Source organism: Neophocaena asiaeorientalis, unplaced genomic scaffold, assembly GCF_003031525.2.
Source record: "Neophocaena asiaeorientalis asiaeorientalis breed wild unplaced genomic scaffold, Neophocaena_asiaeorientalis_V1.1 scaffold598, whole genome shotgun sequence".
NCBI classification, from domain to species: Eukaryota; Metazoa; Chordata; class Mammalia; order Artiodactyla; family Phocoenidae; genus Neophocaena; species Neophocaena asiaeorientalis.
The window spans coordinates 931,656-956,725 of NW_020173036.1; the positions used below are offsets into that span (position 1 = coordinate 931,656).

The 25,070-nt window shown below is 45.0% G+C and overlaps 1 protein-coding gene across 1 annotated transcript in view; it reads left to right on the plus strand.

Moving 5' to 3' along the window:
- The window catches only part of HIPK2 (homeodomain interacting protein kinase 2), a 124,793-nt gene that overhangs the window by 78,516 nt on the left and 21,207 nt on the right, over positions 1-25,070 (plus strand). The window contains exons 5-11 of the mRNA XM_024742519.1: positions 405-589; positions 5,583-5,745; positions 9,418-9,544; positions 10,642-10,763; positions 18,406-18,548; positions 21,313-21,492; positions 24,404-24,685. Of these exons, the coding sequence (XP_024598287.1) occupies positions 405-589; positions 5,583-5,745; positions 9,418-9,544; positions 10,642-10,763; positions 18,406-18,548; positions 21,313-21,492; positions 24,404-24,685 (1,202 nt within the window). The remainder of the gene's footprint in view (positions 1-404; positions 590-5,582; positions 5,746-9,417; positions 9,545-10,641; positions 10,764-18,405; positions 18,549-21,312; positions 21,493-24,403; positions 24,686-25,070) is intronic.

Below are 25,070 nucleotides of genomic sequence, written 5' to 3' on the forward strand. Positions count from 1 at the left end.
AAGTGTACCATTCAGTAGTATTCCGTGCGTTCACATTGTCACGCACTCCGTCTCCAGGACTCTTCATCCTGTGGTTCTTTGCAGTGAGGCATGATGTGAGGTGCATTTCCGCCTAAGTGATGAACAGGAGCCGGGTACCCCTAGCACGTTTATACATTTGCAGGTGCCAGCAGTGGCCTCTCCCTTCCCGGCGTGCCCTCCCTCTGTCTCTCCTGCAGAGAGAACAGCCGCGTCCGGTGGGCAGTGATGACCCGAGGCAGCACCTCCCACGGGGCAGACACAGCCTTCCGGGGGTTGGGAAGGGGTGACCGAGAGATTAGGATGGAGCTGCAGGGCGCAAAATAAGAGGGGTCGGGGAGGGAGGCCGCGCGGGCTCTTGGTAACCTGTCCCCGCTTGCTTTCAGGTAAACATGACGACGGATTTGGAAGGGAGTGACATGTTGGTGGAAAAGGCGGACCGGCGGGAGTTCATCGACTTGTTGAAGAAGATGCTGACCATAGACGCTGATAAGAGAATCACTCCGATCGAGACCCTGAACCACCCCTTTGTCACCATGACACACTTACTCGATTTTCCCCACAGCACACAGTAGGTGTTCCATGCGATGCTTTATTCCAGGGCTGGGCAGACTTTTTCCTGAAAGCCCCAGATAGTAAATATTTGAGGCTTTGCGTCCATACGGTCCCTGTCACAGCGGCTCAGTGCTGCCATTAGAGCTGAAAGCAGTTGTAGACGATACATAAACCGATGAGGGAGGCTGTGTTCCAGTAAAACTATTTATCAAAACAGGTGGTGGCCACATTGGGACCCTGGGCCGAAGTTTTCTTGACACCAAAGAGGGGGAACAGTGGGGCGTGAGAGGGCACAAGGCCGGGTGGGCCGGACCCTGGGGGTCTGTGCACGAAGCGAGGTGCTCAGAATGGCAGCGTCTGTGACGCAAAGCCACGTGCGAGGGCAGAGGTCACGAGTGGACTCAGTCCAGTGTGGATCTGGGTGTGTTCTTTTGTTCATTCATTCATTCGCTGTGCGATGTGCTTGCTATGCCAGGGGCTGCAGTATGTGGGGAGTAAAGCAGATGGGACCCCCGCCCGCTGGAGCTTACAATCTATAGGAGAGAGGAAGGTACTAAACCAGCGGTCCCCACATATCCAGGATGCTATCAGGGGACACATAGGACGGGGAGAGCATGTAACAAGGGGGCCTTGCTTGGGGCATGGCGGGGAAGACCCGAGGACAGGACCGCCAAAGGAGAGGGAGGTGCCTGGTGGAAGGGCCTGCGAGAGCGGAAGGGGCGTTGCCGTATGGAGACTCCAACACGGGCAGGACCGGCACTGGAGCTGAAGGACAGGGGGAGAGATGAGGCCCCAGGATAAGCCAGGGGCGGGCCTTCCATGTTACAGATTTCAGCCTTTCTTCTAAGAGCGACGGGAAGTCATTAAAGGATTGATGGCAGAGGAATGGCTGGTGAGAGTTGTGTTTAACAGAGATCTGTCTGCTGTCGCTTGGTCAAGTCAAATAAGCTTGGAAAAAATGCCCATCAGATTTGGCAACTTGGAAGTTGTTGGTAACTTAGTGAGAGCTGTTTCAGTGGATGGTAGAAGCAAAAACCAGTTTAGCAGGTTGAGAGGTGAAGAAATAGATAGTACCCTTTTCAAGAAGGAAGGCTGGGAAAGGGGAGGGAAAAAATAAGAGGGGTGACTAGGGAAGGCCCAAGGGTGGGGTTTCTTTTCATATGGAAGAGACTTGAGCAATTTAAGATGCTGATGGGAAGTGTCTGGTAGTAAGAGCTTAGAGATAAAGGATGCTCAGAAGATGTTTCCCAAAAGTTTAGGTAGTGGGAGGTGGCAGAGTAAATGGAACAGAGAAATAGAGCAGAACCGTTGAGCGTGGAGGTTGGACATGAATAGCGCGGCTGTAACTGAGCTCCCCAGGTGAAGGCATGGAGAGACATGGAGGGATGGAGGTAGCTGGGTCCGTCAGGTGGAGTGTTGCCGGGCTGCTAAGAGAAAAAGGTTGACACGGAGTTAGGCGTTGGCAATGGAGCAACTGAAATCCAAAGTGATGGCTATAGGAGGCTTAGCCAGAAGAGAAAAGAAGGGAAGATGGGAGGGGTCCAAAGAGACTGAGTGGTCTGGTCAGCTCAGAGATCGGTTAGTATAGTAATAGTCGAATAAGCCAGATGGGTAGAAAATGTGACCGGATGGGAGGCTTGAATTTCTAGGCTTGAATTTGGGGGAAGCGAAGCAGTTTCCGGTTGGACAGTCTAAGGAATGGGTGGCTGGAATTGACCGCAGGTCACTGGAGGTGAGAAGGAACTAAGAAGCCAGGATGTCTGACGAGGAGTCAGGGTGACCTCTGAAGTCTCCCAGGTGGGCGGGACTGAGCTAGTGGCCCAGGCCTCGACGAAATGAGGAGGAAAGGAAAGACGTGAGGCTGTGCGGCCTCAGCGTGGGAGGGGGTAGTAGGAGGCACCATAACAAAGGACCACTGAGTGGCTGAGTGTCTTAAACAGCAGACATTTATTTTCTCATCATTCTAGAAGCCCAAGATCTAGGTGTTTGGCAGAGTTGGCTTTTTCTGTGGCCTCTCTCCTTGGCTTACACATGGCCGCCTTCTGCCTGTGTCTTCACATGGCCTTCCTTTTTTGCATGTCTGTGTCCTAATTTCCTCCTCCTTCTGAGGAATTGGATTAGGGCCCACCCTAATGACCTCGTTTTACCTCTTTAAAGATCCCATCTCCAAAGTCAGTCACATTCTTAAGTACGGGAGGATTAGAACTTTAACTTAATGTGAATTTGGGGAGCACAGTTCAGCCTATAACAGAGTAATGAGAGATAGCACTTCAGCCTCTCGACCCCGAGGTGCTTGGGATGTGAAAGAATAAACAGTCACCTCCCTGGGTGTCTGCTGGGAGAAGCAGGGTGCTCGAGAGAGCAGCAGATTTTAGATAGGGTCAGGAGGGAGAGGGAATACACGGGAAGAGGCCGCGGATCAGAGACAGCTGCAGGTCATCATGGGCCCTGCCGTGGCCACAATCAGATTGGGCTGATTAAGGCTGGATTTGACCTTAACCAGCATATGAGAAACGATGGTGTGGCACCTACCATGGATGGTGCTTTCTCAGTTTTAGGTCTGTTCCTTATTAGCTGTTGTTGAGCAAGTCAAATTTTATTGCAACGACCAGACATTGCCTCTAATTTAGAAGCACGTTTGAAACAACCAAACTCCTATATAAAGAAGGAACTTGGACGCATCCCTTGCAAACTCTCATGGGATTTGTCCTTTTTCTGGGTGTGGTAGGGGTAAGTCAAGGGGTGTCAGTCTATACCACAAAAGAAAGGCAAACTTGGTGATTTACTGGATGGGGCCCCATAAGATCAGTCTTTGCGTATTCGGGGTGAAGTGGGATGACTGAGAAACAGCTATAGATAGGAGATGGAGGGGTGCTGACTAGAGGGCTCCCGTTACCATCTGCACCAAGTCAGTGAGACAGTCCCCTGCATAAAGTTGGGGGCTTGGTTGAATGGCCTCAGGGTTCTGTCTGTCCCTGGGTTCTGTAAGGAAACAGATATAGATAGGGTGCTTCACTGTGTGGGATGAAGACCAAGCATGGAATCCATGGGCATCAGCTTCCAATTCAGAACTTGGCGTGAGACCAAGAGAAGAACTGACAACTTAGATTTCGGAAAATGAGCCTCGGAAGGAAAGAAGGGTCTTTGCGCATACCCAGGCTTACCCGAGAGTAGGCCTGATCCCCAGGTAACCCTAGAACTTGTTGGGCAGACCATGGAGAACTCTGGGGCTAGAAGAAACCTCCAGGCCACCCCACCGCCCTGCTAGAGACCCCACCTCTGGGGCTCGGCCAGGGTTACGCCAGCATCCAGATTAACAGGTGAAAGAGACTCCACTCATTTCTCCACGCCAGGATTCTAGTGCACAGATTCCTTAAAACCACTCTCAGAATGAGCCCAACGTGAAAGTGCTTTCCTCTAACTGAAACTAAAAACTCAGACCATTTCAGCTGGAAGATTCTGAGTCTAAAAGCTTTGTGTTGAATTGTCAGAAAACCGTTGATGCATTAACTACAGTCCAAAAAGAACACAAAATCTATTGTTTTATTCCTTCAGCCTCCATGTGAAAGCACTTAGCAGTGGGCTTGATACTTAGTAGATGCTCAAAACATGTTGGCATTACCAGCATTAGTAATAGTGTTTCTAGCTCTTGGTTACTGGAGGATACGTTTTCCTTCCTCTCCAGGGCTGTCCGTCAGTAAATGTTTATTTAGTGTGCATTGTGTAGCCAATGTAAGTAGTCATTAACTCAGAAAGAATGTCTAAGTCAGTTCAGAGCATCATTCATGGAGAGGATGTTTTGGGATAGCCCACAAGCACCTGCTTGGCCCAGAACATAACTTACCTATAGTATGTGGAAACAGTGTGCATTTGTAATCTTAAAAGAGTAGAATTTTATATTGTTATTAAACTATTTATACTTCAAATAAGTATTTTAAATTGAAATTTAATATTCATTATCTTGAATATTACCATTTGAGGAAAATTAAGTTTAATTAGAAGAAGACAAGTGAATGAAAAACAATATATAAATTCTAAAGGACACTATATGGTGGATTTTCAAAAGCTCGGTCAGGGCCACTCGTGGCTTTCCTTGTCCTTGATGCTGGTATCAGCAACACTTCTGTACTTGACTTTCATAATTAGAGTTTTGTTTTGATTCACAAATGCAATGGAGGAAGAAAAAGAGGAAGAGAAACTTTACTTCATGTAACTGGGAAAGAATTAGAAAACTGAAACGCAGAATGAAGGAAGGTGAAGAGAATGTACATGTGTATGTGAAGACTGCCAATAATTAGCTCTTGATCTTGACAAATTACCCATCCTCTGTCTGCTTCAGCCTTACTCGTAAAATAGGGCCAACGGTCGTATCTCTTCCCCTCGTGGTTGCTGTAGGACTGAATGAGACAGTGCTTGCAAACAACTACCACACTGTCAGTAAAGTTAGCCACTAGCAGTAATCATTGAGATCATTGTTCTCATTCCATACACAATCCAGGGAGGAACAAGCGTGGCACGAGGTCCTGGTACTGGGTTGGCTAGTTCCTTGGCTGACCCCTAGATGGCGCTGGTGCCCTAGACTAGCTGGAAAGGGTGAGCGCAAGGAAGGTGGAGGCAGGTCATCAACTGCTTGCTGTTCGATGCTCCCAGAGAACTTACACGTTTGTTTATGCGCCAGAATGAGCAGTGAAGGTGCAGGCAGATCAGCAGCATGAGGAAATGCAGTGAGAGCCCAGAGGTCTGTTGTGCTGACGGAGAACCTTTACCCACCAGGATGGGGAGAAGAGGTAGTGAGACAATGGGGGGATTCATCTGAGTACCGCCGACTCTTGCAAATGCAGACACTGCATGAGAAATCCGGGAAATTGAGACCTAACGTGAAGCGTCCCGGTTGTTTTGTTTATTAGATTAACTGTTCTCTCTTTTTCTCTCTCCGTTTTCTCCCCTGGATTCCACCTTACCCTCTTGTCTTTCCCTAATGCCTCTGTCTCTGCCTTTTGCCTGAACAGCGTCAAATCATGTTTCCAAAACATGGAGATCTGCAAGCGTCGGGTGAACATGTACGACACGGTAAACCAGAGCAAAACCCCTTTCATCACACACGTGGCCCCCAGCACATCCACCAACCTGACCATGACCTTCAACAACCAGCTGAACACCGTCCACAACCAGGTGAGTGGGGAGCGGAGGGGAAGGCAGGTGGGGCTCATAGTGTGAGCGACAGGAATTGTACTTTCCCACCAAACCGAGTCAGGAGACAGAACTCCTCCAATATCACGTACAACAGACAAAATCCCTCTGCTGTCACGTTCAGCTCTGTAAGAAAGTGTGTGTTCCCAAGGTTATTTCATCTGAGAGTCCCAGGCACTCTTTGTATTGACTACTGGCTCATCGAAAGTTCCCAGAAATGACTCACTAAGGGAGTTACTTCTGAGATGGTACCGCTTACTGCTCTCCTGTCTTGATGTGGGAACAAGGTAAAGGAGATGCTGTGATCTTTTTATGACCGACATCTGCCTGATAAAGAATTCTAGAACTGGAAGGGATGCTGGCGGTCACCCAGCTCAGGCCCTTGCTCCTGGCGTCCACACTGCTGGGTCCACATGGTCTCCTTTCAAGACAGATAAAACCTGTCCTTTTCCAGTTCTCGGGGAGAATCAGTTCATCAGTCTTGTCGCCAGAATTCCAGCAGTTAGAACTAAAAAGGGACCGGGAAACTGAGGTTTTCTTCCTGCAGCTTTCCAGCCTTTTGCAGAAAATTAGCAGAATCTAGCACCTAAATACACTGCTCGAAATATGGATGACACCCAGGAAATAGTTACTGAATGAATAATCCCCAAGTCCTCACTCAGGCTGCCGCTGGTATCTAAGAGACTTTTACTTTTATTCCCACCAACCAGCCTTACCAGTTCCACCAAATAAATGTCCCTAGATTTTTTTCAGTCTTAATATTCAATCTTTAATGACAACAGCACACCTCTGTGTGTGTGTGTGTGTGTGTGTGTACACACACACACCACCCCATAGGAAAGGAGTGTATATGTTCTAATCCTGAAGTGTGAATACTCTGCTGGGCCATCTACTCCTTTCCGACAGGTCCCCTACTCCCACAGAAGAGCCACTGACCCTGTTTTCCAGGCCATTCCTGGCATGGTGTGTTGCCAAGGCCCACCTTTACTTCCCAGCCTGTCCTCTCCTTCTGCCTAAACTCTAGGAGAGGCTGCCTGGAATCTGCTGCCCCCTGGGGGCCCTTGGTGTTCTTACAATTCTCCTTAGTGGGAAGAGCTAATGTTCTCTACAGCCTGGAGTCCAAAATAATAAACATTCCCACCCAGTGCCTAGCTCAGTCCTCAGGCTAAGGCAGCCACAGCCAGTCGGGTGAACTCCTTGCCAAAATATCACCGTGGTTTTGGTCTTCCTCACCAGACCGCCATCACAGTGAGTGGACTATCTTGCTGGTGCCATAAGCAGGAAGAGTAGAAGATACGTTGAAATGGGAAGGTTGGCCTAACTGTGAGGAAGGAGGGCCAGACTAAGATGCATATACAGTATTCGTTAGACAGCAATTGGAGATTTTTGAGCAGGGTGGTGACATGCACAAAGTAGTCTTTTGGAAAGAATGTTCTAGCCTCTGTGTCCAAAACGAATTGGAAGAGAGGAAGCAGAGGCCACAGCATCACTAGTCAGGGCCTTACAGGTCCCAGGCACCAGGACAGGCCTCAGCTAAGGAAGTAGTGATTAAAAAGAGGGTTCTGGGGACCTTTCGAAGGAAGGAGCAGCAGTACCAGCGACTGGCCAGAAGGGGGAGTAGTTGAGCGCCAGCGTGGGAACTGGAGGAGATTGGTGCTAGTGCCCTGAAGAGGGAAGCCCAGAGGCAGGAAGATGTGAGGAGGGTCTGGTCTCTGGTGTGTAGAGTGCAAGCACGTGGTGGGAAGTGTGTATCTGGGGAAGCCTCCCAGAGAGGTGAGGCCATGGAGAGAACACAGAGGAAACACAAGTCGTGCCATCAGTAGCAACACAGATGCTGGCCCAATACAGATGACTGTATATAAAACAGATAAACAACAAGGACCTACTGTATAGCACAGGGAACTATATTCAATACCTTTTAGAAACCTATAATGGAAAAGAATATGAAAAAGAATACACACACACACACATATATATGTAACTGAATCACTTTGCTGTGCACCAGAGACTAACACAGCATTGTAAATGAACTATACTTCAATAAAAAATTTAAAAATTAGATTGGCCCAAAAGTTCGTTCAGGTTCGTAAGATCTTATGGAAAAAGTTCATAAGATCTTACGGAAAACCCAAACGAACTTTTTGGCCAACCCAATAAAAGATGCTGGCCCACACGTGTCACACATGCATCCCCAGTCACACTACCTGGAGGCCAATTGTGTGGTGCTGCAAAAACAGACACTTATTGTTACAATAATATCTTAAAATCTAAACATGGGCGCCAAATAATTTAGTGATTACTTTCAAATTCTTTTGCTTTGCACTGAAATTCAGCATCAAATATAAGTATAAAGATCATGTAAAATGAGACTTTATCCTTTTTATCAAATTTGACACACATGCATACCCTTCTTGAAATCCTGATTTTGTACGTGTCCACGATATCCTTGTGGCTCTTTCCCTCCTTACTTTTTTAGTGCTTGTAACCTCTAGTGGCAAAACCTCTTATAAAGGTTGAATCTGAAGCCATAGGTAACTCCACCTATCTGCTAAAGGCTCAGCATGAAGAAGACTAAGATGGGGTGAAACTGGAGAATTCTCAGTGTAGAATTTCTTTTCCTTCCGTGCGTGGCTTTGCGTCACATGGAATTTCAATCTCAAATGCTGTCTCTTTCTGGAAGAGAAAGGAAAGAGGACATAACTTCAGTATCTATCTAACCCATCTCCATTTAAGTTCTCTTGACCCACTGGCATCTTTTCTCCCTGCCTTCCAGCTTTAGTAGTTGAACGCCAGCATGAGGATGCACCGAATTCCAACAAGTAACCCCAGTCTCAGCATGTCCCTCTCCGTCTCTATTTCTGCAGCGTATTTCTTAACAGTAACAGTGCTCTGCAAACATCTCAGGGCATCTGTAAACAGTGCTGCCCTTACACCTGAGAAAAAGGGCCCCATGCCTGGGCCCTCCCCAGGTATGTGTGCCTCCATGCCAAGCTCTGGGTACCTGGCACCCCAGGCTTGGTTTCATCCTCCCTGGTATGGACTGTACCACCAAGTCCAAATACATTCACCCAAAGGCCCTCAAGTTGTGGGACAGAGCTGGGACAGGGAGAGAAGGAAGGCAGGCATTCAGCTCCACGTTCCAGTGGCCAAGCCAAGGAATCCAAGAGGGATTCAAACTCAAACCCAGTCTTCCAGGTGGTTATGAAAGTGTACGTGTCCAGGTGGAAGGGCAGAACGTAAGTCCTTTAGCCGATTTTTAACTTTGCAGTATTTAGACATGATATGCAGGCGTCCACTTGCATTTGCAGGCCCCATAAATGTTAGGAATAGGCCTGGATGTAAGCACCGAAGGTGGTTCTGTGTCTCATGGGGCTGCAGGTGCCTGCTTTTCCCTGCGACTTTCCAACTGTATTTCCACTCCCCTCTGTTTTTGCTTTTTTGCTCTTGGTTTTCGTTTGTTTGTTTGCTCTTCTTTGAGTTCATTTATTTGATTTAGATTCGTGTCTCCCAACATGCCACCTCCCTCATTTTTTATTTGTGTTTATTTTTGTTTAATCCCCACCATTCCTTTAGGCTCCCACCTCCACCAGTGCCACTCTTTCCTTAGCCAATCCTGAAGTCTCCATACTAAACTACCAATCTGCACTCTACCAGCCCTCAGCGGCATCCATGGCTGCGGTGGCCCAGCGGAGCATGCCCCTGCAGACGGGAGCGGCCCAGATCTGCGCCCGGCCCGACCCCTTCCAGCAAGCGCTCATCGTGTGTCCACCCGGCTTCCAAGGTAAGGCTGAGTGGACACAGCCTCTCACCTGCTCCCAAGAGGACCACCTCTGGGGCGCCAGCCCCCAAACTCTTCTGTCCTGCTAAAGCCCTCTTCATTTCTTTTGCTGAGAGCCCTGGCATCACTGAACTTGAGGGCCCCCGTACTGCGGCGGCCAGCCTAGAAACAGTGGGACTTACGTTTCGGCACCAAGTCAGCGCCTTATTATTCTCATCACCTGCCAGTGGTTTCGGCCCAGGCCCAGTTGCTGTCTGTAAATCAGCGCATTGTGTGTGTTCCCATTGTTATGCTGATGTCAGCTCTTGCGTTTCCTCACATGGAATATCCTGTGTGGCTTATCTGTAAAAAATTGCCGATCCCGACAGCCAACTAGTCCCAGTTCTTGTGAAGAATATAAATCTGTCTGGAAAGCATTTCCTGGACACCACCCCCCGACCACGTGCCCACCAGGTGATCCTTTGGCCATGCACCCCGGCCTCTTCTCCTGAAAACTCTAAGCTGGAGTTGGCCGCTTGGTTACAGTTTACACAGAAAGCTCAAGAATTTGTCTCTGAAACTCTCCTGGTGTAAGTCTACGTGGTTCAGTCTGAATCAGTGCAATTCCAGCCGCCTCACTCCTCCCCCAAGGCCTGGCTTTGACATACACAGATATATCTTCATGTCAAAAGCAGTTGTTTTCCTGCTGTAATTTGCCAACATAACTGTTCCACTTTTGGCTTTAAAGATTCCTTAATCTTTCAAAGACCTAGTCTTTGAAAACATTCAAGGCTGTTTTCGTGGTTTTTTTAAATTTTAAGTTAGAGGGAATTCCATGGCGGTCCAGTGGTTAGGACTCCACGCTTTCACTGCCAAGGGCCCGGGTTCAGTCCCTGGTCGGGGAAGTAAGATCCCGCAAGCCACGCGGCATAGCCAAAAGAAAAAAAAAAAATTTTTTTTTTTTTTTTAAGTTAGAAACTAAAGGGGAGACTTCCAAAGGACCAGGCGGTATCTAGTGCCAAGGGAAGCTGAGAGCTGACACAGCGGGCTAGGAAGGTTCTCCTCGTCCAGCTGTTTCCAGTCACTTAGCCCTTTTCCCCCTTGCCCGTTGTCTGGACTAGGATTGCAGGCCTCTCCCTCTAAGCATGCTGGCTACTCTGTGAGAATGGAAAACGCGGTTCCCATCGTCACTCAAGCCCCAGGAGCTCAGCCTCTTCAGATCCAACCAGGTCTGCTTGCCCAGGTAATTCTTTCTTTATTATTACTGGTATTACCATGGTCCATGTTAATGATGTTCACAAAAGAGCTATATCTTCGCTAATTCCCTCCCTGGCAATGAGTTAGATGCTTGAAATCATTAGAATATATCAGTAATATTCTGAATGATGCCCAGGTGAATTACCTCCCTAAGTATCTAGCTTACAATTACAAGAAGAAATTTAGACACAGGGAGAGTCTGGGGAAATTATCACTGTATCTTTGCAATGCAAATTAATATGGGAGACCTAGGGTTTCATCCTAACTGTCTGTGACCCAAGGCAAGTCAGTTAGCATTTCTTCCTTGTAAACTTTAAATTATTTTTTTAAAGCCAAAAAGAGCCTTGGAGATTATCTCTTTGTTTTATAGTTGAAAACCAGGATCACAGAAGCTTTGGGCTGGAACCTTCCTTATCTGTTCACACAGGTACTCTGACAGATTCTTAGAATGAAATCACAGAGGTGAAACTGGTTGAAAATATGTAAAGCGTTGTGGAAATTTTAGGTAACCATAGCGGTGTAATGATAATAGTAACCAAATCCTTAATGTCACTTGAACCTTAATAACAAATACATCCTCATTATGCCGGCACTTTACAGTTGTTATTGATTTAATCCCCACAACATAGTAAGGTATTTGTCTCCTTTTGACAAATAGGGGGACTGAAGCACAAGCACCGGTTCGAAGTCACACGGCAATTAGGTGGCAGAACCAGAACAGAAACCCAAGACACTGGCATCTGTATTTTTACCACCATGCTGTACTGTTTCTGTTGTTGGGCGTCAAGGACAGCTTGACCAAAATGTCGTTAGTTTAGAGGCACTTTTGTTTTTAAGTAAAGTTGGTTCCCAATGACACTTACTTATGGTGTCTTTTGTTGAATAGAGGTTTGGGGTTTTAATATAGTCAAATTGCATAGGTCTGTTTTGGGCTCACTCTATGCTATTCCATCGTCCTCTCCAATATCCTATCGTCTTAACTATTATGACTTTAATATATGTCTGGTATCTGGTCAGAAAAGCCCTGCTCCTATATTGTTCTTCAAAATTTCGCTGTCTATTCTTATCCCTTTGCTTTTCCGTGTGAATTTTATCATCACCTTTACATAAGAATTTTGGTTCCAAAACAAGCCAAAACAAAACCCAAAATTTCCTGGTTTGTATTTATTGGACTTGCATTGGATTTATATTTACTTTTAGGACATCCTTATAATATTAAGTCATCCCTGAACATGGTATAACTGTATATAAATTACCTTTTATTCCTTTCACTAAAGTTTTCTTTTGTTAGAATAATTCCTAAATATTTTACAGTTTTGTTATTAATAACTCTTTTAACTGTATGTTCTAATTATTTGTCTTTGGTTCATAGGAATGTAACTGATTTTTCTTTATTGAGTTCGTTATCTAGCAATCCTTCCAAACTCTGATTAGTTCTGATTGTTTCTATGAATTCCCTTGGATTTTCTATGTAGACTATCTTTTCATTTACAAATGATGCAGTTTTGTTTCTTCCTTTACAATCTTTATAAATTTTATTTATTGTCCTTATATCACTGTGCTGCCAGCCCCTCCACAACAACGTTTAATAACAGTGTTAATATTGAACATCCTTAACTTGAACCTAACTTTAAAGGAAATTCTTCTAGCTGCTTGCCATTAGGGATTTTGTTTACTCTGAAGAGTTGATAGGGACGCTTCTTCAAGTTTGCTAATTTTTAATGAATTAATATTAAGTTGCATCAAATGTTCTTTCTTCATCTATTGAAATGCTCCTGTGTTTCGGTTTCTTTATCTGTTAGTGTACCAAGTTACTTAATAGATTTTGTAATGTTAAACTAACCCTGTATGTCCAGGGTGAACTTTATTTAATCATGTTGTGCTTGATGTGTTTGTATGCTTTTCAATTCTGGATAGTTTGCAAACACTATAGCTAGTATTTTTGCATCTATGTTCGTAAGTGAGAAGCGGCATGAATTTCTCTTTCTTGTAGAATCTTTATCTGCTTTGGGCATCGAGATTACACCAATCTCATAAGATATGCTGGATATTATTACCTCTTCTTCTGTTTTCTGGAACAGCTTGTTTGAGATTGATATTAGCCATTCTTCATCTCTTTGTTCTTATGTCCAAATTGAGACTGCAAATGACCACTAACACCAGCTTCCGATGGCACAGAAAGCTGTGTCTTGCTGAAAGTTTGTAAACAGAGAACCTTCAGTGTATAAAGCACACCTTCTACTCCTTCCTCTGTCTCTGGTCCTCATAGCTCCCTTTTGTTTGCAGTAGGAGTGGCTGGGCCCGTGAGCCATGGTCGCTGAGCCTGCACGTCAAAGACACGGTAGACCAAAGTGTCTTGACATGCAGAGACGCCTAAGAGAGATTAAGTTTAAAAAAATAAAATAAAAAAAGTCCTGTCCTATCTAGCATCACTGTGTGTCTTTTTGTTTATTGGTTGCTTTTGATTTTTCTGTCACTCAATTCATGCCAATATGTTAGCGTATTAAGGTCGAGCTTTCCTAGGTTTTTGGGGTTTTTCTCTTTTTTTGGCTACATTGGATCTTCGTTGCTGCGCACAAGCTTTCCCTTGCTGCACACAGGCTTTCTCTAGTTGCGGTGAGCGGGGGCTACTCTTCATTGCAGTGCGTGTGCTTCTCATTGCAGTGGCTTCTCTTGTTGTGGAGCATGGGCTCTAGGCGTGCGGGCTCCGTAGTTGTAGCTCGCGGGCTCTAGAGCACAGGCTCAGTAGTCGTGGCGCACGGGCTTAGTTGCTCCGTGGCATGTGGGATCTTCCCGGACCAGGGCTCGAACCCATGTTCCCTGCCTTGGCAGGCGATTCTTAACCACTGCGCCACCAGGGAAGTCCTCTCCTAGGTATTGTTTAATGGTCCCTTCAAAGGACGAAAATAAGCTAACTTCTAAAACTAGTAGGGCAGCTATTAAAAACAAAAGAAAAGCAATAATTAAACACGCAAGCTGACGCCTTCATTTTTCTTGGGATAAATTTCTAGGTATCAGGCAGAGGCACTCCAAAGATTATTACTTTAAATATATCCCAAAATTCTGCATATTTCTTTTTATCTAATAGTTATACTTTTTCCAGGAGTTTATCTGTGAAAGTTTATAGAGTCTTTTAAATCCATCCCTCATGTTAGCTTTGTTTGCTCTGCCCTTTTCTGCCCCACCTCCCAGCAGCATCACATGTCCCTCAAAGGACATGTCCCTCTCTCTGGGGCACCCCAAAGATGTGTTCATGGAAGAAGAGAGTGTAATCACACCCTCTCATTTCAGTGACACGAGGGTGATATGGATTGCCTTACCAGTAACATTTTTTTGATACTGCCTAAAAGGAGCTGTCACCTCTGTCCTTCCAAGCCCCAGCCCAGAGCTGGCATCTCGACCACCATCAGAAACTATGAATGAGTAGGTAAAGGTAGAGAGATGGGAAGTACAGTTCTTGATTGATACAGTATTGAATTTATCTCACTTTTCAAACGGCAAGATCCCAAACCCGCTTTGACCCTTCAGAGCCCCCAGGATATGGAGATTTCTGTTTGCCAGATCCTTGTAGACTCTGCCCTGCCATGAAGAAGTTTTGTGCATTCTTCTAGGCAATCAGCTTGTATCACCTGAACCCCTTTAAATGTTTCCCTAAGGATAAACCACTGGCTTGGACTCTTTAAACTGTTAAAATACAAAACTTCGATGCTTCTCAAAACCTTCTCTGTTTATTTTCAGCCAGTCTTTCCAACCATTCTGTCTTGCCGTCTGTGTCAGTCCTGCTTGGTGCCTGATATTGTTAATGAATAAGGAAGACTCTTTCATACCACTTTTATGCAGTTACCACCAACACCTGATCCTGAATAGGGCCAGCACTTTTATGTATCATCTCCATAAAAAGAGGTAGTAGTTTGGCTGAGAGCATGGGCTGTAGAATTTGACCGCCCATGTCCAGGTGCCAGCCCCACCACTTACTGGCTGTATCACTTTGGGGAAGTTATTTTTGAATTTAAATATAATTAATTATTATCATCGATATTGTATCATATTATTTTCAGCTGAGCCTCATAATATACTATGATTCCATTTCCTTTCCTGTACAACGTGTTTTTCCTGGAATTAATGATTGTCTCATCTTTTCATTGGGTTAGTTTCCTCTGTGTCTATTATTATGCAGCCCCAAACTCTTCCAGAGTTCTAAAAGACTTGTGTGTTTGATGTGTTGATGTGTTTGAGCACGTTGTTCAGTCGTTGTTATGTTTCTCTCTTTCTGAAACCTTTATGACTCTCCTTGTCTGCAGTGGTCTGAGATTTCATGACTGCATGTTTCCTTGTGAGTCTTTTAGAATACATTGTCCTGGACAACCTATTTGCCCTTTTTACCTGGAGAATTTTCTTTTATTTTTGCCTTTGTTAACTTCTTCCCTTCCATTTTCTCTGTTCCCTCTTTGCAGAATTCTTATTAATTAGGTGCTGGTGTTTCTGAAGTGATCTAATGATTTTCATATCACCCCCTGACCCTGCCCACCTTTTTGTCTCTATATATTCGATCTATGCTACTTCCTAATATTTTCTCAACTCTATGGAATCATTAATAGTTTCCTCTGTGTCTATTATTATGCAGCCCCAAACTCTTCCAGAGTTCTAAAAGACTTGTGTGTTTGATGTGTTGATGTGTTTGAGCACATTGAGAAGTTCAGTCGTTATGTTTCTCTCTTTCTGAAATCTTTTAAGACTCTCCTTGTCTGCAGTGGTCTGAGATTTCATGACTGCATGTTTCCTTGTGAGTCTTTTAGAATACATTGTCCTGGACAACCTATTTGCCCTTTTTACCTGGAGAATTTTCTTTTATTTTTGCCTTTGTTAACTTCTTCCCTTCCATTTTCTCTGTTCCCTCTTTGCAGAATTCTTATTAATTAGGTGCTGGTGTTTCTGAAGTGATCTAATGATTTTCATATCACCCCCTGACCCTGCCCACCTTTTTGTCTCTATATATTCGATCTATGCTACTTCCTAATATTTTCTCAACTCTATGGAATCATTAATTTCTGTTGTCATAGGCCTCATTTCTAAGAGTTCTTTCTCATTCTCTGAATATAGATATATCTTCTTATACATGATCTTGTTTCATGGAGATATATAGATAGATAGATAGATTTTTTTTACCTCTATGAGGACATTAATTACATATTTTTTTGAAATTTTCTTCTGATTCCTACACTGTTGTTGTTTCCTCTGAGTTTCATTTTTTTGTTTTAGTCTCTTTCATCTTAGAAGCTTCCTTTAAAATCTGACAATCCCTGGCTGTTCATTCATATCTAAGACTGAAGCACTGAAATAACTGGAGAGCTTCAGGGGCAGGGCGGTGGACTTCTCCATAGCTGAATGTGGGCTTCTGTACAGACCAGTAAGGGGTGAGCTCAACATTTTCATTGGCAGATCCCCTCTTGTCAAATGTATCTATATATTTTTTTCTCTTGGAATAGTCAGTTTCCCTAGAGAGAATCCTCCAGGCTCCTGCTTTGAGACTGGGGAGGCTGGGTAATAATTCTACATACCAGGGATCTGGGGGTGAAGGCATCTCATAGTTTAATATACAGATTTGTCCTTAGATTCCTTCAGTCTGTGAACTCAGTAATCACCCTTCTGGTTAACAGCTTCTAAAATTTTGTTAACTGTTATTGTCACTTCCTGTTCTCTTTGTCCTATGGCTCTATATATTTTTTTCATTCCTTCACTGTCATTTTAGTTGAGCTTAAAGAGGGAGAGCAGTAAATGTATGTTTAATTTACCATATTTCCAGGCAAGCTATTTAACTTCTCTGTGTTTCAGTTTACTCATTTGAGAAAAGGGAGGGGAAAACGGTCCCTACCTCACAGGATTGGTCTTAAGAGAAAGTCAGAAAATCTATTTATGGTCTTAGTTCTATGCTTGGCACACAGTATGCATCCAGAAATATCAGTGCTAATCTTATAAAGCAGTAATAAATTATAGAAATATCTGATGAAGTGTTGTCTGAAATGAGTTGAACACATCAATCAGTGATAGAGGTACAAAAATATCTCCCTTTGAAGTAAAATGTTAATATTCATTTTAGGGAAATAGGGAAAAAATAATGTCCTTAGCTTGATATCAAGATGTATTATTTTAAAATGACATTAGTCAAAACACATGCTTTTTATGAGATCCGAAATAAGTTCCAGGCAAAATCAGTAGAAATCTTACTGCCAGTGAAACTTATTCATTTAAGCTTTTGAGCTCATAACTGTTTCAGTCAATTAAATTATTTTTCTGCTCACCGTGTTTGAATTCAGTAAACCTGAAATACAGTTAAGTATAGTTACTTGCCTTGGTAGAACTGCTTCCTTCATTTCATCAACAGACATTTATTAAGCATTTACTGTTTTATCTGTGGTCCCTGAGCTTTCTGCCTCTATCAAAAAAGATCAGTAAGCAAACAGGCAATATCTACAAGGTATACGAGATTTCACTGGGTCTCATCTGCCACAGAGATGACAGGATAGACCAGGTGAACGATCCACTCAGGTCTAAACTGCGGCTATATCATTTTATACACATCACTGCTTATTAAGCCTTGACTCAAATTTGTAATCCACTTCCAGAAGTGCTTGTTTGTACACGTGAGCCAAAACACACGCACAGTTTGTGGAGCACTACATTATATTAATTACCCAGTGTCAGTCATCTCCATCCCAATGGAAAGAGAGATATAACTAAGATCCCAAATCTTTTAAGTCCTTGATCTACCCAAGAGGAATTTTACCTTAGTGGTGTTCCTTCAAGTGTCCAGCTTTGGACAGCTGTGTTCATTGTGAATCATTTAATAACCAAAGGCAAGCAGAATAGTGACTGAAGATACAGAGAGCTCAAAACACGATACACGCACGTGCACGCACACGTGTAAGTCTGTTCAAGGAGGAATCAAGAAAGTTCGTTTTAGACTTCTTAGAAAACGCTTAATATTTACAAAGAATCAAGCTGCGACTCCCCCACCGTCTCATTTTTGCTTTGAGGAAAAGTCGCGGTAATTGTCAGGTAAGCTTAAGGTCCCAGCTAAGGATTGTACGTCACACTCGCCTGCCCTCAGTTGCAGGCAAGTATCGGATACTTGGTGATCTCAGAATTATGTTAACTTAGATTCAGAAGATAACACAAGTTGGACCTCTAGATTCTAGCTGATAAACACAAGGCAAAATATTAAATAAAGGATACTAGACAGAAAACTTCTTGAGGGCAAGAAGTTACCCTTGTATGGCCCAATGCAACTACCTCAATCTCTTGCACGTAATTGTGTGACAGAATAAATCAATAAATGAACTCTTGGAAATTTTAAGCTTTGTTCATTAGAGCAAATTTATAAATAAATCATCCTTCAATGTGAATGAATTGCTTCCATACAGTTCTTTGCCCATATCCTTATTATCTTCTGTTGACGTCCCATGTGCTAATTTTATCTCCCCTGGATTTTGAGGCCAAAGAGCAGGTCTCCACTTTCACACCTATCACAGGGTCTAGCACAACTGTGGGCACAGAATAAGTGCTTGACTCATGCAGATTGATTTTATGACTAACACACATGGTGACAGCAAACGTCCTCTGTCCTACAGCAGGCCTGGCCAAGTGGGACCCAGCAGATCCTGCTTCCCCCGGCGTGGCAGCAGCTGACTGGGGTGGCCACGCACACGTCGGTGCAGCATGCGACTGTGATTCCCGAGACCATGGCCGGCACCCAGCAGTTGGCCGACTGGAGGTAAGCGAGGCAGCAGGCACGTCTGGGATGGGAGGCACGTCTACCACTGACCCAGAGAGCTGCCGGGCTGGCCTGTACCAGAATCTCCTGCTTTTTAAATTAAAAAGATTATTAGGTGGAATAGACTACAGTGTAATGAGAGGTTATTTTTAAATAAATGTGTACCAGGACACTAGAAAATCAGCTTCATTACATTATGGTCAGTTGTCATTTTCAACCCAAAATTCAGTTCCATTATTTGATCACCAGTGTAATTCACCAGACTTGGCATGGGACGATTTTTTGGTTGTTTCTCAGAATTAAATTCCACTCCCAGAAAACAAAGATTTGTCACCAGCGAAAGGATGCGGAAGAGAGTCCCCGGGGCTCCTATGCAATTCCGGGAAGTGTTCTCGAGGTGTTCTGAGACGCGAGCACACTGGAGTCATCGCAGACCTCCCAGGGGAGGCTTGACAGAAAGGGCTTTATTTGGGATGATACACTCTGGTGTGTTTGCTGAGTGTGTCTCTTCAGTTGATAGTCATATCTTCGAGATCCAAGTGCACTTTCCGCAGACCCCAGAGGCAACCAGCTGACAGCCACCAGCATGCCACACCCCCTGCATCTGTTTCCAGAGCCCCCCACCCCATCCCGCTCGCCAGCTTCATCACTGACACGTCGCTCCGTTGTTTTTATGGCCGCTTTCCACTTTTCCTTGTACCTGCCACCCACCCCACGCCAACACCACCACCATGCCCCGCTGCACCAGTGCAGAACCAAATGGCAGCCCCCAAGTTGTCCCCAGCTTCCCGTGGCCCCCTGCACTGTCTCTCTTTCAGCCCAAACAGCGGGGCAGATCACACCCCTCACCCTCTTGACAGTCTCCACACCAACCATGGAGCCTCCGGACAGCTCCTTTTCTGACCTGAAAGGCTACTGTGAATGAAGAGCTCTGGACAAAAGGTCGAGAGGTAGAGAGACAGGCCCCCAGTCCAGCCTCAACTGCAGCTTCCTCTGTTCTGCAAGTTAATTTTCTAATTACTAATATACTAATTCTAATTTAATTTACTAAGAAGAAGAGAGGAACACGGGCTGTTTATCACAGCCCCATTCACTTCCCACTGACAGCACTCCCCCTACATTTCCCCCCACTCATTGGCAGCATTTTCAAACCAGGTAAAACTGGGGTCATGTCTGGCCCTGCAGGACCTGGGAAAAGTTACTTAACCTGTATGAGCCTTGGTTCTTCTTCAGTAAAGCGGGGATATTCTTCTATTCATAGGATCGTTGGGAGGTTTAAATTTAAGATAAAGAAACAAAGCACTTGACTGAATTTAACATACCCTGCCAGCGCCTGGTACATGACAGGCAGTAAATAGATCTGTTATCTGCCCTTCCCCCATTCCCACCGGTTCATGCTCAGCAAGACCACCTTCCCTCTTCAGCTCATTAGGAACAGCAACCAAGTGGAAAGCTGTTTGACCAGTTGTGGTTTTTTCCTCACCCCTTCTTCTGAAAGACCACACATACGCTGTACTCCTTCTTTCCTTTGTCTTTCAGCATTTCTAGCTCATTGAATTTCAGCAATACTCACTCACTCATGCATATTTTCTTATGCCTCATCCCTCCTCATCTCTGATCTGGTGACCACAGAAGACACCTAAAGCCGACACAGTTTCTTTTCAGTCTCTTCTCCATTTCATGTGTGGTCCAAAGAACATCTGTAATCATGGCTAATACACAAAAGAGAAGTACCAGTGCTAGACCTGTATCAAAGGAAAAAGAGTGCCATGTCTGTAGATGAAATAGCAACAAAGTAAAGAAGCTACAACATCAGTTTCTAAAGCTCATGGAAATGTCCAAAAGTGTCTTCCTACTTCTTTTTTTCCTATTCATCTTTCTCCCTAAGTTTCAAATATAAATTTCATAATATTTTAAAAATTCAGATGAATTCTATACCTTTTCATTTTATTATGTATTAAATGGGTTTTTATGGGCAATTCTCTTAATTCATCACTACTCTTAATATTTCTGTGGGAAAACAAGCCTTTGAGCGCCACACAACCCAGATCCCATATAACCCATTTTCAGGATAACGGCTGGCAGTGTTTCTTATCAGCATGTGTCTGACGTTAGTAATTTTCACTTAGTACCAAACTCTATGCATGTCTAGTCAACCTTCAGTTAATCTAATTGTTCATTCAGGAAGCGTGTAGCTCATTAATCAGCTGCTACACGCCCGAGCATTGTGCTAGCCGCTGAGAAAATTCTAAAGTGTTAACACTTCCGAAAGCCAGAAACATACGGCGCCCAGTCTTCGAAGTTTGTTTTTCACATAAACTACAATATCCTCCCTTATAAAGTGGTATTACTAAGATATCCTGCCTCCCTCACAGAGTGGAATCACCCACTGAAGGCACTTGGTAAATTCTAAAATAAAATACACAGCACAGTCACCTGTTCAGGGACTTGAAAAGCTGGAGGGAATATTTATTTTCTCTCCCCAGAACTTAAGCTGAGTCTACCTACTTGGCATCTCCCTGCTTGAAATGCCCTCTTTCTCACTCACCAAGTTGTGTCCCTGCCACTTAAATGTTACTGCACCAGGGAAACTTACCTGTTGAAGTCACCTGGGGTGGCTCCTCCCTTCAACAACTCTCTGGGTAGTGAGAGACCCACCTTTTGGGTTTAGTTTGGCTTTTAATTGGGGAGGGAACTTTATCTTATAAACGAGCTCTGTTTCTATAAAACCAGTAAAGAGCCTCTTTTCCCATCTTTCTTTTAGGAACACGCATGCTCACGGTAGCCATTACAATCCCATCATGCAGCAGCCGGCGCTATTGACTGGTCATGTGACCCTTCCAGCAGCTCAACCCTTAAATGTGGGCGTGGCCCACGTGATGCGGCAGCAACCTACCAGCACCACTTCCTCCCGGAAGAGTAAGCAGCACCAGTCCTCTGCGAGGTAGGTGGTGAAAGAGCCTAACCCTGTAGGAAGGAGACCTCGAGGAACTTGGAAGTTAAAGATCTGGATCCCTGGAGTGGAACAGGAAGTGGCCGGTAGAATTTGCTAGACCATGTGGGGAGCACTAGGGTTTGAAGGAGGCACTCATTCTGAGGTCTGAGTGCTGACCCTGCCAGCACCCAAAGGTTGGGGGCCTGGGACCACAGTGTTCAGTGTCTGGGCCTTGAGCGGTTCTCCACTTCTCTAGAAAACACTCAGGCTGACCTCTGAAGTTGCATTTTCAAAACCATAATAACTTTATTTAAAAGTAGTAGAGGGAATTCCCTGGCAGTCCAGTGGTTAGGACTTGGTGCTTTCACTGCCATGGCCGCCCTGTCAATCCCTGGTCCGGGAACTAAGACCCAGCTTCCGGTGCAGCCAAAAAAAAAAAAAAAGGTAGTACAGAAATGTGCTTTCTTTGAAATCTAAGGTCAGAAATTTAACTCATTTAGCTACTTGCTTAAATATAAGCAGTAACTTTGGTTAATCCTAGACACTGACCAGCAGAGCAATAATCTTTCCCATTTCCTTTAAATCCAGTTTCATCTCCATGAACTCTTAAAAATCAAGATTGACAAAGGCCATGTGCTGTTTAATTGCATTGATAAGGTATTTTGGAAAAGGTTAAACTATAGGGACAGAGATCAGATCAGGAGCTGCCAGGGACTAGGGTTAGAGAGGAGAGGATTGACAAGGAAAGAGCATAAGGGAATTTTTCAAGGTGATGACAGAGTTCTATATCTGGATCGTGACGGGGGTTACCTGACTGTATATTTGTCAGAACTCATCAGACATTTCAAAAGGGTGTCTTCCACCGTACGTAAATACCTCAAGAGACCTGACTTTTAAAAAATAGAGATTTCCCAAAAAAATTTTTTTTTAATTTTTTTAAAAAATAGAGATTTCCAAACAAACGAACAAACAAGAAAATCAAGATTGTGTGGGGGCAGAATTTTTCCTGCATCTCTCTCCAGTGGCACTGGCTGGGAGATACCTAATTGCTCATTTGGAATAGGCTAATCAAGAGAAGTCTAGTATAGGAAATGTCTAGTGAATTTTGGTTTTCTACTTCCTTGTGTAGGAAGGTGCCAGAAATTAGGCCCGCCCTTTTTCATTCTTTTTCACTTGAAGACTAATCCAAGAGCTGACTTCCTTAAGTTGTCATCCTTCCCGAACAAGATTCTTATTTGGAAGTTTCTGACAACTTAGGGAAATTCATGTCAGATCAGTGGCAGGCTTCCAGAATGCTTTTGCGTGGCAGCCCTGTGACAGCACACCCGTGTCTTTGTTAGATTGGGTGGCAACAGAAGCCACTGTCTCGATCCTCACGTGCTGTCATGCTCACCCTGGTAGGTGGTTGCCAGAACCCTGGTCTGGCCAGGAGGTGGGGTTTAGCCTCCTTGTAGCTCACCTTGGCCAGGTAGGGGCAGGAAGAACCCTTGGCCTCTGACCTGCTGGCAAGTCCCTCTTTCTTGCCTCCTCACCACCCAGCTGCCTTTAGGAAGGCTCATTGCCAGTGCATTTCAAGATCAGTATCACTGTAGTGAAAATTAGGTGTTTTCCTATTTTTTAAGACCAGTGCCTTAGGCATAACAGTTGGGAAGACCAGAAGGCTTTCCCCTGTCAGGTGGTGCCATCAGGCATACTTTTCTTTAACAACACCAAATGGACCATATTTTAACTGCTCGAGTAGTGAAAACATAATCTCAAAATTGTAACGTATTAGTAATAACAAATACGTAGTTCTGTGGTAAGTACAAGGAATGGGACAATCTTATCAGTAACACTTCTTACTACGAGCCCCCCAAAAGGAACAAGCAACATATCTGATATCAACTAAATAGAAAATTAAATAGATCTGCCTTTATGGAATTATTTTCATCTTTATTGCCATCCCTTTAGCTAGAAGATGCTAGAATCTCTAAGGACATATCACAGTCTTAAGTTTCATCATAGGCTGGCTTTGATCTCACTGTACAGATAGGACCAAGGTCAGCAAGGGTTGATGGGGAGGGGAAAAGGTAAGGTATTTTTTTCTCCAAAGTTACCAGAAACTACATTGGCTGATTTGGTAAGTAATTTTGAGTTGATCAAAATCAAGATTAAAAGGTCCCTTTTTAAGCATACCTTTTCCTCTTGCATTTTTCCTGATTTTTCATTGCAGTTGAAACAGACTGGTAAGGTTCCTGTGATGCCCATGTGTCAAAATCCAAAAAAATCGTTCTTTGAAAAATTATACCCACGCAGATACTTTTATGGTCATGTCCATAAAAGGAGGAAGAAGGGAAAGCTAAACTTTAACATTAGATCCTTTAGATCCAGGAACTCTTAGGAAGTGCGTGTTTTCGTGTAATCAGTGGTAAACCAGCCATTAGCAAGGAAACTGAAGCTTTCTGTGCAGATACCTTTCTTCCACCTCTCAAACAAGAGCTAAATACATTGGCGAGGATGACCAGACTGAGCTCAGGGAGTTGGGCCTCGACCCTGAAGACAGGGGGCCGCATTGGGGCAGACACCCCTGAAATCCTGGGCGTTACGTCTGCCCCCACAAGACCAGCCCAGTCATGGGTCACAGCCCTGTGCCCTCTCCTGAGAGCCCTGACTACTCCCTTTGTCCCGCTGGGGGCGGGTGCAGGGGGCCAGGCCAGAGCCCAGAGAAGGCCAGGCTGCTGCCCCCGTCTGTGTCGCAGCTAACTGGAAGAGAGAGCTCCACAGGCCGCCGCTTCTGCAGTCACATTAGGTCTGAGTGCCCTGGTCCTCTACCTGTTTTACGGAGACTTGGCAAAGCTGGTGTTTCTAGACAGTTGAGCTCCTCGGAAGGAGCTGCCGGGTCTGACCCTCTCCGTGAGCGTGTGTGGCTTTGTCGTTCCAGAAACGTCTCCACCTGTGAGGTGTCCTCCTCTCAGGCCGTCAGCTCCCCGCAGCGGTCCAAGCGTGTCAAGGAGAACACGCCTCCGCGCTGCGCCCTGGTGCACAGCAGCCCGGCCTGCAGCTCCTCCGTCACGTGCGGCTGGGGCGACGGGGCCTCCAGCACCACCAGGGAGCGGCAGCGGCAGACGATAGTCATTCCTGACACCCCCAGCCCCACGGTCAGCGTCATCACCATCAGCAGCGACACGGATGAAGAGGAGGAGCAGAAGCATGCCCCCGCCAGGTGAGGCTGTGCCACCTTCAGACTCCAGGAAGGAGCGGAGTTGCGTTTCCGTCTCGCATGGAGACAGTTATGGTGGATCTGGACCACCTTGCATCGTCCAGCCTGATGACCCCTCTCTCCCGGCCCCTGAATTTTGGCTTTGCCGTGTCCTGGAGCCCTAAGGTGATTTCAAGGGAATGTCAAACAGATTTTCCATAATTGTTGAAAGCCGAAATGATTTTGAGTCACTTTGGTCTTAAAAAATAGTCACCGGCCCTTTACACTTGGGGGACGTGAGGCCATAAAAATCAGGCACACGGTGCCAGTGTATTTCGAGCCTCGTGCGCTAAAAATCTCTGCCTCGGGCTATTGAATTTATTCCTAGTTGGTCAGGCTGTTTCTCTAA